General features: G+C 40.2%; 1 protein-coding gene across 4 annotated transcripts in view; it reads right to left on the bottom strand.

The window, feature by feature from the left end:
- stard15 (StAR-related lipid transfer (START) domain containing 15) overlaps positions 1-13,485 on the bottom strand; it is a 14,116-nt gene extending 631 nt beyond the window's left edge. The window contains exons 1-9 of one of the 4 annotated variants that reach the window (XM_027003620.3): positions 13,369-13,485; positions 12,476-12,653; positions 9,832-9,979; positions 9,200-9,303; positions 8,656-8,773; positions 7,301-7,353; positions 4,970-6,979; positions 3,767-3,871; positions 1,063-1,166 (exon numbers count right to left, since the gene is read on the bottom strand). In XM_027003620.3, the coding sequence (XP_026859421.1) occupies positions 6,761-6,979; positions 7,301-7,353; positions 8,656-8,773; positions 9,200-9,303; positions 9,832-9,979; positions 12,476-12,622 (789 nt within the window). In that variant the 5' untranslated portion in view covers positions 12,623-12,653; positions 13,369-13,485 and the 3' untranslated portion in view covers positions 1,063-1,166; positions 3,767-3,871; positions 4,970-6,760. Of the gene's footprint in view, positions 1-1,062; positions 1,167-3,766; positions 3,872-4,969; positions 6,980-7,300; positions 7,354-7,616; positions 7,753-8,655; positions 8,774-9,199; positions 9,304-9,831; positions 9,980-12,475; positions 12,654-12,871; positions 13,220-13,358 lie in introns of those variants that run through there. The other 3 variants (XM_027003619.3, XM_081698840.1, XM_027003622.3) reach the window with 3 other exon arrangements.
- Between the last annotated feature and the right edge of the window lie 803 nt (positions 13,486-14,288).

Genomic DNA, 14,288 nt, shown 5'->3' with positions numbered 1-14,288 from the left:
AGAAACGTCTTTGTTCAGTTAAACCACCATTCCAAGGGGGCTTGTGGGGACATTATACAAATAAGAACCTAGATAAGTCCTGAATCACAGACAGACAAAAAATGCATATTTGACATCACAGTAGGATTTTATTGCTAATCTATTTTAGGACTCTCCCTCTGTAGAATATTTGCTGTTGATAAGGCACTGAGGGGTAACATTAACCCTGCCAGGACTGTCCAGGAAGAGTCTTTGCAGGAGCGGGAAAAGGCAACTTGGGTGGGGGGGGCATGACTCCAACAGCCCTCTGTGCAGACACTTCCTGAAAACATTGGCAATGAGCTCAGCCATAGGCAATACTCTTTCCTGAACTTGCATGTCCCAAAGGTTGACAGTGCTTGAGAATGTAGCCCTAAGGAGAATCTCAAGGCTATGTGTGTGGCACACTGCCAACTCTTAGTAGGGGAGGAACACAGACCAGCTATATCCCATCCCAGCCAGGAGGTGGAGTTTGCAACAGTGGTCAAGCTCTCTCTAATCAAACAGTGCAGGCCTTGTCCCCACCTGCAACCCAAGATATGCCACAATAAAGACCAAGGATCCCAGATTAGAGGTTCATCATTAGAGTTTCACCCTCAGGCATATTCATAAACACTAAGGCCTAAAGCTTGGATCTAAAACAGTACTCCTCCTCCAATTTATGCTAAAAAAATATCCACAGCATCCATTTTATGCTGGACACATCAGTGGCTTACAGTCACCATCAGTGCATCTGGTCAGTACTGAAGGAGAGTGAATAAGCAGACGCTCACAGGCTGGTGAAAAAGACTGTGAGTCATATCCTAGATTTCCTTTGTCTGCACTCTGGACGCTAACCTTTGGCTCCCACACACTGATCCACTAGATCCGGAGCTAAGCAGGGAGGCAGGAAGCTTAGGAAGCTGGCAGATAAAGTGTGACCTGGGGAAAGCCACTGGCCAATAGCTGGGTTTTTTTTTTTCTGTCCAACTAGCAATGCCAAAGTCAGTTTGAATCAGTGCTCAAGCCAATAGGTGTCTGCAGAATAAATGAAACCCAGGAGACCTCTTTACTACTGCAGTCTTATCAGGTCTGAATGCCCATTGACACCTTGGACACCAAGACAGAGGAAACTGTTCTTGAGGCTTGGGATGTAGACCGCTACTGTTCTGTAAGGAGGAAGAGATTTATAACAGGGAAAGCCAAAATCCACAACTTCTGTTTTGGCAAACCAGAAGACAAGGAAAGAATGCAATATAGATAAAAGTTACTGCAAATGTACAATATAAGATATTTAGCAGGTATTACGTATAGCTGGTGTGTTGAAGCATTATTCTGTTCTAATACCAGACTCAGTTCAAAACATGTCACAAGCATGTATAACCCCCCCCCCCCCCCCCCCAAAAAATAAATAAATTAATTAATTAATTAAATAAAAATAAAAATAACATTTCTGAATCTGATATAAACCTTGGCAGGAAGTATAAATGAGGACATCTGTAACGCCAATAAATTACAATATACCCATGCAAAAATGTGTGTGCAACACTTAATGCAAATGAGATACAATTAGCTGTATTTATTGGTTATGGAACCAGCAGACACTACATTATTAATATTAGGATTTCAGATTTTTGGTCAGAAAAATTCATACCTAACATTTCACTTTGGCAACTACTTTTGAGTAGTTGAGTGAGACAATGTTTGTCTGGTGACTGCATTCTCTCCACAGACATCCACGGGGATAAAGTGGGGAGGGGCATATCAAAATAAGAACTTTGAGAAGAGAGAAGGCATTCTCAGGCTGACTGTGGAGAAAAGAAAGTGGCTGAGATCTCAGAGACGATAAGGACTTGAAGAAAAGACAAAGCATTCTGTGGTGCTGACTGTGGTGAAGAGAAAGATGGTGGCTGAGATCAGACTTGCTGGAGATCAGACTAAATATCCCCTAAAAGCATTGTCTACAGACCACCTACAAAGGCATCACTGTATGTGTGACTGTAAAGCAAACACCGCAACTTCAGATTACATTTGACAGTGGATAGTTTCATTGACTAGCATCCAAGATGAGTCCTAATAAAGCGCCCACCTCTTGAACCACCCCTATTTATTGTAATGTAACTGGCTTTTCTTTATGTTACAGAAAATACAGGATACAGCTGTCCCTCAAACACAGCCCTACCCCACTCCTCTACAGAGGAAGATAGATAAGGCCCCTGATGGGCAGATAAACTGCAGATCAGCACAGCCTCCTAACATAATTTGGAGAGCATAACACCATAACAGTGTTAATGCACATTGGCTAATATCTTGCAAAAAAGGCATAAAGGACATGTTGAAACCAAAACACCAAAAAAAGGTGATAGAGATTCATTTTGCGTCATCTTGAGTATAAGCCCAAAGATTTCTCAAAATGAACAGTGCTAACATTAAAATACACTTGTATCTCTGTAGGCTATTTGTCTCAGAGTATTACAAAACAATGTACTTTAAAAAAAAATATATCTATTCTTGTTTTACATAATAAATAATTAGAGGAAAATATTGTAAAATTAAATTTTAACAACATAACATTGGTTATAAAATAAAAAGTACTAAGATTTATCAGCATTAAGATCTTGTATGTTTCATTTTGTCTTCCCCTATGTCAACACATCCTACTTTTTTGGATCTTGGATTTTGAAAACCTATGAATTACAGTATAATCTTCTATTTGCATTTGCATGCTTTTTTTCTGAAACAACCAAAATACCCATTTTTCAGATTACTACCCTATGTAAACTGGTAAACAAACCAATGTAATAGGCAAATTACTGGGTTATTTATTTATTTGTTTATGACCAAGGAGGCAACTTAAAAATAACTGTATGAAACAGTTAACTAACTTAAACCAAAGTCCAGTCTAAAAGCAGGAACTTGGAGAGGTTACAATGAATACTGAAATATCTCTACATATAACTACCATCGTACAACATCTGCATAAATCTTCTTATATTTTCAGGGTCATACTGCTTTGTACATTATGCTGTACACTTGAAAAGCAAAGAATGAATCACAGAAAAAAAGTGGCAGATGAAATACAAAAGGCCATTTTTAGATCTCCCTCTTCGAACAAGCAAGAGTGTTGCAAATTGTTTGTCCTAAACATAAAACCCCTTCTCTGAGAAAGGGCCATCAGCATTCACTCTAGGTTTGAGCATTAATGATAGGCCTGGCTAGCTCCTCACGTATGAATACTGCCTAATGAACGTCCTGAGTTCTTATTTGCAAGTGTTTGTCTTGTTAACATCCACGAAAAGTTCAGATTGCTGGATTATGTGATGCCACCCACAGTGCGCCGGACTGAACACTACAGCAAAAACATGTAGGACAAGAGCTAACAAGCCAGATGACAGTGCCATTCTGCCATTCTCCATCATGTCATTCTCTTCTCCATTTTTTTTCTTGATCTTCTGAAATCAACAATGACTCAGACTCTCACTATATAACCTTAATTTGCCACTGCTTCGTCAGTGCTGATGTAATGAAAGGAGCAAAACCCATACACATCTTCCACTTGCACATCCTATTAAAACATCCAGGCTTGCAGTGCACACAATTAGTGGAAGCTGTAGCGTCAAAAGCAATTTGTGAAATGGAGGAATCAAGGAGGCATTTGGGATGCAGGGTGCTGGGGTGTGTATAAATAACAGTGAAGCATTATTGTGCAACACAATATGTCATTGTTTGAGGCTGGCCAAGGCAGTGCTGCTGAAATGACAGAACCTACTTGTGTGGCAATATGCTGGCCCCTTGCTCAGTCATAGATTTGTCACTGTGATCCACATTCACTCTTAGGGAAGACAGTGTTCTGACATGGTAGTGCCTGCCTCTACTAAAAACATAAAAGAAAAAAAAAATGTTTCCAAAAACATCTCACTGTGAGAGGACATCAGTAAATGAGCAACATCAAAACTCTGGAAACATCAAGAGCCTCAGTCCAATGTTGTTTCAAAATGCAGTTTTATAGAACAGGTTACCAAACAGGAGTTTCCTGAAACCACTGAAAGGCCAGATCAAGGTTTCATGCTGTTAAAAACCTATGGTTCACGGGTAACAACAGGTCAGGTTCAGAAACCCTCTACACAATTAAAGTCGCCAGGTAAAGTGTTAGAGACTGCACATTCAAAGCAGCCATTCAGTTGCCAGCAGTTTAAGTGTTTTGAAGCACTGTAAACTAGGCTGTAACGCTGAATGGCGCACTAATATATATATATATATATATATATATGAGAGAGAGAGAGAGAGAGAGAGAGAGAGAGAGAGAGAGAGAGAGAGAGAGAGAGAGAGAGAGAGAGAGAGAGAGCGAGAGCAACGGCACCCCAGCATGGAAAGCTATCAACAGTACTACGCCTAAATTTTGAAGGAGCTCAGCCAGATTATGAACACAGAATTATTATGACACGGTATTATTATAAACACAATATTACTGTGAAACCAACTTATTTTAACAGCAGCTATTTCAAAATGAAAAAGTCTAGCTATTAATTTTAGGATGAATGATTACTACACTAACTAGTTATATAGACTATTACAGCCGCTATCATTGCAATACAGCATATACGACAGGTGATATAAAATATACATTTCACAAATCACTCAAACTGATATACGCAGGCTATTTGCAAACGCTGAAATCAGAAGTATAAGAAGTAGATATACAGTAAATGTCACTATTAAACTACCGCCGTAGCCTACTATCGTGAGAAAAAAAAGATCCCAGATTACCCTGTCCGGATGGTAGAGTTTGAACATTAACTCTCCACTAAGGCCCGTAGTGGGTAGGACAAAACACTATTAAGCTTTGGTATCAAAGCACCCTACCTGATTTTGAAGAGTCCAGTTATCTAACTTTTGATTGCTGCGATTAAAAAAAAAAAAAAAAAAAAAAAAAAACCTGTTAATTTCAGAATCACGTTATATTTTCTCCTACCTTATTTGCTGTTCCTTTACATTGTCAGCGCGGGGGTTGTTTTGATGAAATCCAGTTACTTTCCCATAAAAGAAATACGGTGGAAAGTGGTCGGGTGTTGTAGAAACTCTACAAGTATGGCAAGTTCCAGTTAGTGCAGCTGCACCTCCGTACACTAGCAACCGGGCTCTTAAAGGGAAGGGCGTGGGAGAGTCTGCCGACGTTCTCCCTGTACAATCGGTACAATCAACAAGTCATTTTAAACAGTAACCTAAAACATTATTTTATATATTGATATATTATTTTGATGTGGCAACTCTAATTCTTTATTCCTGTTCCACCATGTAGGCTATAAGAATACACTGTTCTGGGCATGTAGTAAATCCAGGGACAAATTTTGATTACGCGAGTATTTAACAAAATTGCAATCTATACAATAGTAAACTGACTATAAGATCTGAGTGTCCTTAAAATAGAACGTAGAGAAAATGATGAATGCTATAGGAGTGTGAGAATGTTACCCCACACCTTTGCTGTGAGAAGTTAGAGGGGATAACTTTTGCCGTTTCCTTCTCTCCAGAACAATTTAACTGATGCATGCAGGAACTGCTTCAAATGGGAAGCAGGAAGTGTCTGAGACAATAGAGATTTAGAGGAGTGGCCGCCAGCTGGAAGTTTTTAGATGAAAAAGTCTGTAGGCAGACATAAGACTCCTTTTTCCCAAATGGAGGAGAAAGGAAAGGCGAATTTCCCCCCACTGTCGACATTCAACACTCAAAGGACTTAAGATGAATGAAGAATTCATGTTAAAACAGTTTAAATAGTATTACATGGGTAAGCTATATTTAATAATGAGAAAACTCTTTCTTGTGTCAATTAAATATTCATTCAAGGTATTTTTTTGTTCGTTTGTTTGTTAGTTCCAAAAGGCCTAAAATTGTCCAGATCAGACTGCTAGGCATCAGGCTTAGAAACTCTACATGCATAAAAATGAATTGAAATAATTTTATACAAGCATGTCTGACAGTATAGGAGAGAATGATTTGGTGTGAGGCGCATTTAGAAAGCAACCATGTTCCACCCTTCTAATACAGTTTCATATAATTGGTACAATGGTTAACAAAAACTACAAGACAAAACCATTTATTCTGGCGGGAAGGGGGATTAGGGGATATGACAGCATAAAATCACACAGGCTCAGAAAGCATTAACAGACAGTAAGCAGTATTGTTTTGCACATCTCCTGAGGTCTTGTTTGTAAGGAATGAGGTTGATGCAAAGATAAAGATGAAGAAGTGGAAATCCCTGCAGCCAGCCTCAAAATTCTCATTTCCCACAGGCAGCATGCCCTCAGAAGGAAACAGCAGGTCACCCTGACACAACCACTTAATTTGTAATTTCAGCAAGAGGTGCAATGCCATAAAAAGGGATTTAGGTCACTGGGCGCATACACAGTGAAACACATATTCTGAGTTACAGCAGTTTAACTGAGAGGTCAAGGTCAAACTGAAAACTTGACTTTAACCTGAAACAATGTAATAGTGTTTATGTATGAATGCGTAAGAGTGCTAATGTTGAATTCAACCATCAAACATGATGTAGTTTGAATATGTGCAGCACAATGTCAAAGGTCCATCACCCTGTTAAATACTGCTTGTCATGCTCTTCAGTACTGCAAATGCAAATACAAAAGAGCAACTATAAACTAATAACTGGGTCATACTGCAGAAGAACCTGTGTAAATCAGCACACACTCACATTCACACATTCACACTCAGACACACTGATGTCAGAATACAGAGTCTGCGGGGCTTAGGTCTCCTCATCTTCGCTGTTGTGACTGGGCTTCTCTTCGCTCAGGGTGCTTTCGTCTATGTTCTCCAGCGAGTCGGCTCTCTGCAAAGTGAGGTCGGCCACGCTGATGCACGGGAGTGTGTTCTGCTCCGGGAACATCCACGGTTTCAGGTTAGGGTTGTGCTTTCGCTTCCACTCAGGGTACTTCAGGCAAGCTTTGTAGATCTTCCTCATGGCCTGTGGAGTTTGGAGGAGCCATGATAATCAAAGACAACGAGCATAATTTTAATCGGAACATTAAAACCTTGTTTGTTTAGGCTCCTTCACACTTTGTATCTTGAGCATAATCTGCAAATAAATAAATACTGAAGCAAAAACAATTACAGTGAATCACATAATAAGAGAAGATTATCAAAATTATAATTGTGCTTGTTTTCTGTGACCAGTAGATGGCACTATGGGGTCACGGAGGGCAGTATGGAACCGTGATATACGTTTTTTGCAAAGATGTGAGCACATTACTGCTATTTGTTAATCAAAAGTAAAAGGCATTCTTACCTTTGGTGCAACAAATTGAGACACCCTATTCACTACCCACTTGGGTAAAGAACCTAGGAGTAGAATAACATACAACTATACTGAGAGAGTATATCAGACACTTTATTAGAAACACCATCTTCTTAGAGGCACCTTGTAGATATGTAAAGTCTAGAGAGTGCCATCCAAAATCTTTATGTGTACAGTCAGTGGAACACTGAAAGTGATTAAGCTAAATATAACCTACATCAGTCTATAGTGTAGAGACTATAGCCCATATTTTGCCATGCACAATGTGTGCCATTTTCTAGCACTTCACCAGTGGTTAGTTCCTTACTCCAGCAGGGCTGCTGTGCCTGATAAACAGTACCAGCTCTCCATCCACAACCATGTTAGTGCTCCTGCAACCATGTTAGTATTAATGCTGTGTTGAGGAAGGTGACAAGCCACCAAGTACCTGGTCAGCAATAGTCCTGTGGTCAGAAACCAAAGACACAGGGTAGAGAGTGGATGATGAACTGTGATAAGGGTGAGTAAGCATAGGTACTGCAAGGAGGGTGTTCTGATCAAAGCAAATGATGTGCATCTATTTGCATAGCCTTATTCATGCTAGAGCCCTTGGTCAATCTAAAGGTGTGTGAAGGTGTGTGAATAGATACTCTATTCACTACCCTAATCACAGTGCTAGACTCTGTTTTCACACAATAGTGTTGACACAACCTCGCCACTGAGTATTATGCAAGCTGTTATTTTTCACTGTTCTCCAGGAAAAAGCCATCGTCTACTGTACAAGTGTAATAAGCTGACCTCATCTGACTGTCCCACCAGCTACAAACAGCTGGACAGGCATAGCAGCGGAAGACATTATTTATAAGAATGATAGCTCCATAGCAACACAGAACATGACAGAAGCTCTAGACAGAAGTCATAAGCTAGAATTCTCCATTAGGAATCCAGAGCTGTGCGCTCACCCTACAAAACAGAGGAGAAGGACTGAAGGCAAAAGAGAAATTCAATATGATATTAATTTCTTTAATATATAAACTATGTATAATTTTTTAATTAATTTTCAGAAGGAAGTATTTATAGTGTGTGCAAGGAAATATTTCTAACTTCAGCCCTGGACACTGAATAGTGTGAAATAGATAGATATATGCTCCTTCATCTTAACATCTATTCATGCACTTTTTTCACCCATTAAGGCACCTATGACATTCACTTAACACCTTCTATATGCTGCTGTGACTTCGCAGTATTAAATCTTTCCTGAAAGGAGAGATTTAATACTTTTCTTGCACTTTTCTTGCACTTGCACTTTTTCATTACACCTGGCAGGCTATTTTAAAGGGAGATAGAAACAAATGAAAAAAGCTCACCTCTTGGATCTACCTGTGTTAAGTAGTACAGAGTGCAGGCATTTGTTCCGTTAGACTGGATCAAGTACCCTGTGAGTAAAGACACAGCTCTCACGTAGTCTTTCTTTGGTGGGTATTGCTGAAACAAATCAACAGTAAATTAATTTATCCAAAAAAATTTCTAAAAATTGGAAAAGCTGCAAACATCTGATATTCTCTTATCAACAACAACATAGTTTAAGTTTGTGTTATACAATTACTCATTAGTGTGACAAACTGTTGACCAAAGATAAAAACAGAGACATAAAAAAAGACTCCACGAATCTAGACATGTAATTATTTATTACGACACGTGGATCAGATCGCCCAGCAACTTACTGGATAGCTCAGTCAGGCTTTTCCTACTGACCTATGCTTCTTCTGTTTCAGTCTGCTCTGGGTCTAGACAGCTGTTCTACATGCCAACTTACACAATACGCAGCACTGTATTTCTGGCTCCGACAAAACTGCCCATAAAACTAGAGCATCTGTACTGCTCCTGGCCAAAAACTGAGTACAGCCATACCGGGTGTTTGACAGAGTGGTTGATTATCAAGTAGTCGTTGCCTAGGGGAAGCCATGAGCGCATGGTGACAAAGTCTCTGTTCTTCAGTGGACTCGGGCACCTCCCTTTAAATAGAAATGACAGTGTTAGCCTGCAAATTAAGTTGTGATCAGCATTATACTCCCAATATCACAATATCATTAGCCTGAGTATTACTTTTGAATCATAAAACTGCTTCACAACCGAAAAATTGTAAGTCCATCAAATATAGGCTGTTTAGACTGAAATCTTTCTGAATTTTCTTTACAGTCCTCTGCATCTTACACCTGACTGATATATCTAACCTTTAACACATTTCTTTGGTTATCTACTACTGGAAACTACAATTTATACCATAAAAATTAGAAAAAGGACAACAGAGAGAACTATCTGTATAAAGACATTTTTTAAAATAAACTGTTTGTTGATTGCACCAACTGAATTGCTCATTTTTTGCCACAACAAACTCCACTATGTGCTCTAGAGGCACAATTTGTATTCCTTTCCCTCATTCCCCGACTCCTGCCATGTTAAACTGAGATGGCCATGTATTTGAGAGCCACTTAAGGAATGGGAGCTAAGTAAAAAGAATAGGAAATACGGTGGGGACTCACAGGAGTAGTATCCTACATCTGCATTGACTGTCAGTTTCCCAATATCAAATGTGTCAATCATGTTCGTGTCCCATTTTTTCCGGTAGCTTGTGTCATGCAGGACATCATACAGTGTTTCTGCTCTGACATCCTTGCAAACAATTTTCATCTAGAAAAAAAAGAGAAAATCATTTTTAAACATTTCTATGAAGATTTCAGAGCTGTCTTTGTGTTCTCTCTCTTGCTCTTTCTGTCTCTCTCTCTTTGATATGGCTGAGTGAGAAGGACCTGAGATAGATCCAAACGGTTGCACAACTCCAGGTCCAAATCACATACCCTTGCAACGTGCTGACAAAATCACTGGTTCAGAGTATAATCTAGTGATGTTTATCCATGGATGGGTGATGGCTCTCATGTGACATTTGTGCCAAGTGAAATTTGTGTTTTTTTCCAATCTAAACGTACCGCCCTTGTCCATTAACTCTACCTCTGTAGGTCTGTCGGTCATGTAAGACTTGAGAGCATCAAGTGCAACATGATCAGATATTGTATGAGCCTGGAAGGCAAGTAACCATGTAACCTAATAGACTCTACCCCTAACATTAGGTAAATAATTCATTCACCACCCCTCTCCAACCCCAGTATGAACAGGTCTTTCCCATTTCCAATAGCTTCCAGAACAAACTCTGGTCCCTATGAATGGAATGTCATCAAAGCCTACAAAACTTCAATTATTCATGGCAAGAAGATCATGAGCATCCCAGAATGTTGCATGAATTATTAAGAGGGGTCTATCATCTTTAATTTTTTTCTTTCTTTCTTTCTTTGGCTGTACTGTTGCTCTAAATCATTTCCCTTTTCAGTCGCAGCCCCACTGAAAGGGCCCTCATCCATGACTGCTCTCCCAGGGTGACCTCTGGCCAACAAAAGAGAGGTCAGCAGCTGCACACATCAAGGGGAAAAAAAGGTCTGCCTCTGGCAGAGTCAGTAGGAGGGACTCAGGTTTCCTCATTTGAACCCGTCGTTACTTGGGTTTTCCACTCTTAATTTTTCAGCATGTCTTATGGGTGGAGCCAGGCCTTGCCAGCCTTTCATCTCAGATAATGTGGCACATGATGCGCCAGCAGTAAAAAAAAAACCTACTGCCATGTACACACAGAGCTTCTCTCTGCCCTCTGTAATTGGCCATAGGTTGTTGGTATGAAGGGTTTTTTAAGGAAACCACTCTGGTACAATGGTGAGGGGATATTCAGTCCCTATGAAATACATCTTTAATTCTCTTAAAGGCATCTCTGACACTGATATTGTCTCTGACATCCTCATTAACATAGTATTTTACCATCTAGGCACAGGTTACATAACCTGCACTGAAAAGTGTTTGGAGGTGGGGGGTAAATCAGGACAGTTTTTATTTTAAACAATTCATATTTAGGCTTTTGCAAACTTGAACATCTCTTGTTATCACTTCCAACAAAGCCTACAAAACTCCACCTCTTGAGTTTCTTCTACAGGATCCAACTCAGCCTCTCAGTATCCTGCAACTATCTTACCATCACTTTACAAACTGGGACATCATATAATTCTACTCTTTTTCCTGAGTCTCGCAAACTAGTTGCTGAATTACTAATTCACAGGTTTTCAAACATCTCAATATATTAAAATAAATAGCCAAACAACATTAAACAAGTACAAAGGGTGAGTAATACTGGCCATCATACAGAATCACTGGGCTAATAGGCATTAACAGGCCAGAACATAATGTTATAAATGTATTATATGAACCAAGTGGTTCATCAATTTCATCTATAAAGTAGGGATACCATTAAACTTAATACCGGGCTTAGTACTAAGTATGGTCTGCACCCAATGCATACTCAGTCCTGGATTCTTAACAGAGCAGACTGCGTTAGCATTCATAGTTTTTCTCGTCAGAAATTCGAGATACCCATGAATAAATACTGAGCAAATTAACATGGCAAATTAACATGGAAGAAAAGAGCTGTGTGTGCGGAGCACAGCAGGCGAGGTCGGTTATAAGTGTGTACTGCATGGAACAAGTAGTCGTAAGACATGTGACTTACGGCAAGAGCAACCTAATGATGTTTTGTCTTGACAGTTACAGAGCGACATTTTTAGTATGAGTCCTTTTTTATTATTACAGTTGCTGTTATGCTTTTTACAGGCAATGTTAAGTACGGATTTTGAGTTCTTAATCTTACTTCCTAATGAAGGTTTGATCATTTGACATAGTTCATTATTTAACTATTTCTCGCTTTGGTAAGATTACCATGGTGAGTCCGAACTCTTGAAATGTGACTGTGAAACTGGAGGTTTGTTTTTGTGTAAGGCTATGCGTTTCATCCGAACAATTACGAGCATTTGCAGCTTTAAAATCTAGCTAAACAAAGCCTCTTCAAACCAGTAGAGGCTAATATTCTTATCCAAAGTATTCACCTATCTAGTTAGCGGCAATTTAGTCAATTGGTGAGTCTTACAGTCTATGCAATACTGATTTTGTCAGACAGAAAAACCAGGATGCAACGGCTGTCTGTAAAAAAAATAAAAGGCTCGTTTCATTCCTCTCCACTCACGCGGTTTTAAAAGTCCCCTAAGCGACTCCGCAATGCATCGTCGCAGGCTGGCCTCCTCAAACTCGCTCACTTACCTTAAGTTTTTGCACTGTAGTGGTCTCCTCATCTCGACACCACACAGTTACTCCTCCTTTGTTATAGCGCGCTGTCCAGCCATCCTGACTCTCGCATTGCTCCTTGAACGTTGCGAAATCTGTGTCGTCCGGAATGTGCACTGGCATCCTGCTTTGGGCAACCGTGCTGTGTCGCTATCTAATGAACGAGATGGAAACAACCGCAGAAGTCACTCTGCTCATAAGCACATCCGTTTGCTGATGTTAGGCCGATAAGTAACCTGCTGTTAGTTCTTTCAAAATTCTGTGCAAGTTAAGAGATATCAGAAGTGACCCGTCTCAGAAATCAGTTAAGCATTCAGACAATCTAAAAGTCCTTAGACTCTAACAGGTGTACCATCAAGCAGGTGTACTTACTTCAGCGTCCGTGGCCAGGTACTTATTATTCGTCACATGTGCGCTATAGCGTTTTAAAGGTAGGCTACGGCATCACGTTACCGATATCCCGTTTTTCAAGCGGACAGGCTAGCAAAGACAAGCTCATTTAACCAGACTGCCTGTTGATCCGAAGATCAGGTGTCACGTTCGTAGGTTAAGAGCATTTCTTTTCCGTGAATATTTGTGTTGAGGCTATGGTTCAGTACATCTCTGATCGCCTGGGTTTCTGTTAGCAGCCTGTCCCACAAGCTTACAGCCTGAAAACTTCAGTTGATATCTTGAAGCTGTATTGTCGTTCAAGCGCTGGGTCCTAGGGACAGTCATGCGTAAACTGCTGATCTGTCTATAAAGTAGGTAGCTAGACCTGCCATTTTTGCAATGGATTAGACAATCCACCTCCACCTATACCAAATGTCTCACAGTTACATTCACCCACTTTATTAGAAGCATTTAGTTTGTAGCTTACCTGCACTTACCTACACAGCTTACGGCCATATATTAAGTCCACCTATCTTTAGCTACATTTTGTTGGTATACAGTTACAGATGGTATAGCCCGTCTGTTGTTTGTCAGGGACACTCCGTGCCTCATTGGTCAGTTCTGGTTACAGGTTTAGTGGTGTTTGGATCTTGTTTGGGTGATGGAACATTCTCAATAGAGCTGTGACGCTGGAATGAAACTGGGTGAAGCACTGCAGTGCTTATGTCAGAGTTATGTCTGAGTCTCTGCTGGGCTGACTTTTGTCTGTGACCTAGAAATATCCTGCCAGCAGCAGCCCAGTTGTCAGAAATTGTGTAAAGTTGGAGATCCGACTACTCGTATAATGTGTAATGTTGGGTGGTGTGATCAGTGCCCCCCCAACAAGTTGAAATTAAACCTACACCACTGAGGTCAGATAACACTAATTGTCCATTTACAGCATTTCGCTGACACTTTTATCCAAAAAAAAAAAAAACCCTTACAATTCTGAACACAACTTGAGCAATTGAGGGTTAAGGGCCCTGCTCAGGGGCCCAACAATGGCAACTTGGCAGTAAATAAATTTAGGCATCAGTCAGAGCAAAGTGGTAGCCCAGTGCTGGTAATTACTAGACCCTACCATATGACTCTGACAACACTGAGCTGATGAGCTGACCTTTTCAAAAATGATATGCAAGGAGTGATGGTCTTCATTAATAATTATAAAGCACCAGCCCCCCCCCCCCCCCCCCCCCGAATGGTGAATATGAATTCTTTGGTGGATAAGATGAACACCTTTTATGATTTATTGAGGCTTGAGTCGACAGTGCTAACAGCACTAACGTCACAGCTAGCTATGGCACAAGCAGCACCAATAGAGCTAACAGTATTAATATCAGCATGCATGAAGAGCTTTTCAGTGGGAAGATGGAGCACA

This window comes from Electrophorus electricus, chromosome 16, assembly GCF_041902795.1.
Source record: "Electrophorus electricus isolate QZ-2024a chromosome 16, ASM4190279v1, whole genome shotgun sequence".
Taxonomy (NCBI): domain Eukaryota; kingdom Metazoa; phylum Chordata; class Actinopteri; order Gymnotiformes; family Gymnotidae; genus Electrophorus; species Electrophorus electricus.
This window is presented reverse-complemented; position numbering and strand designations above follow the sequence as displayed.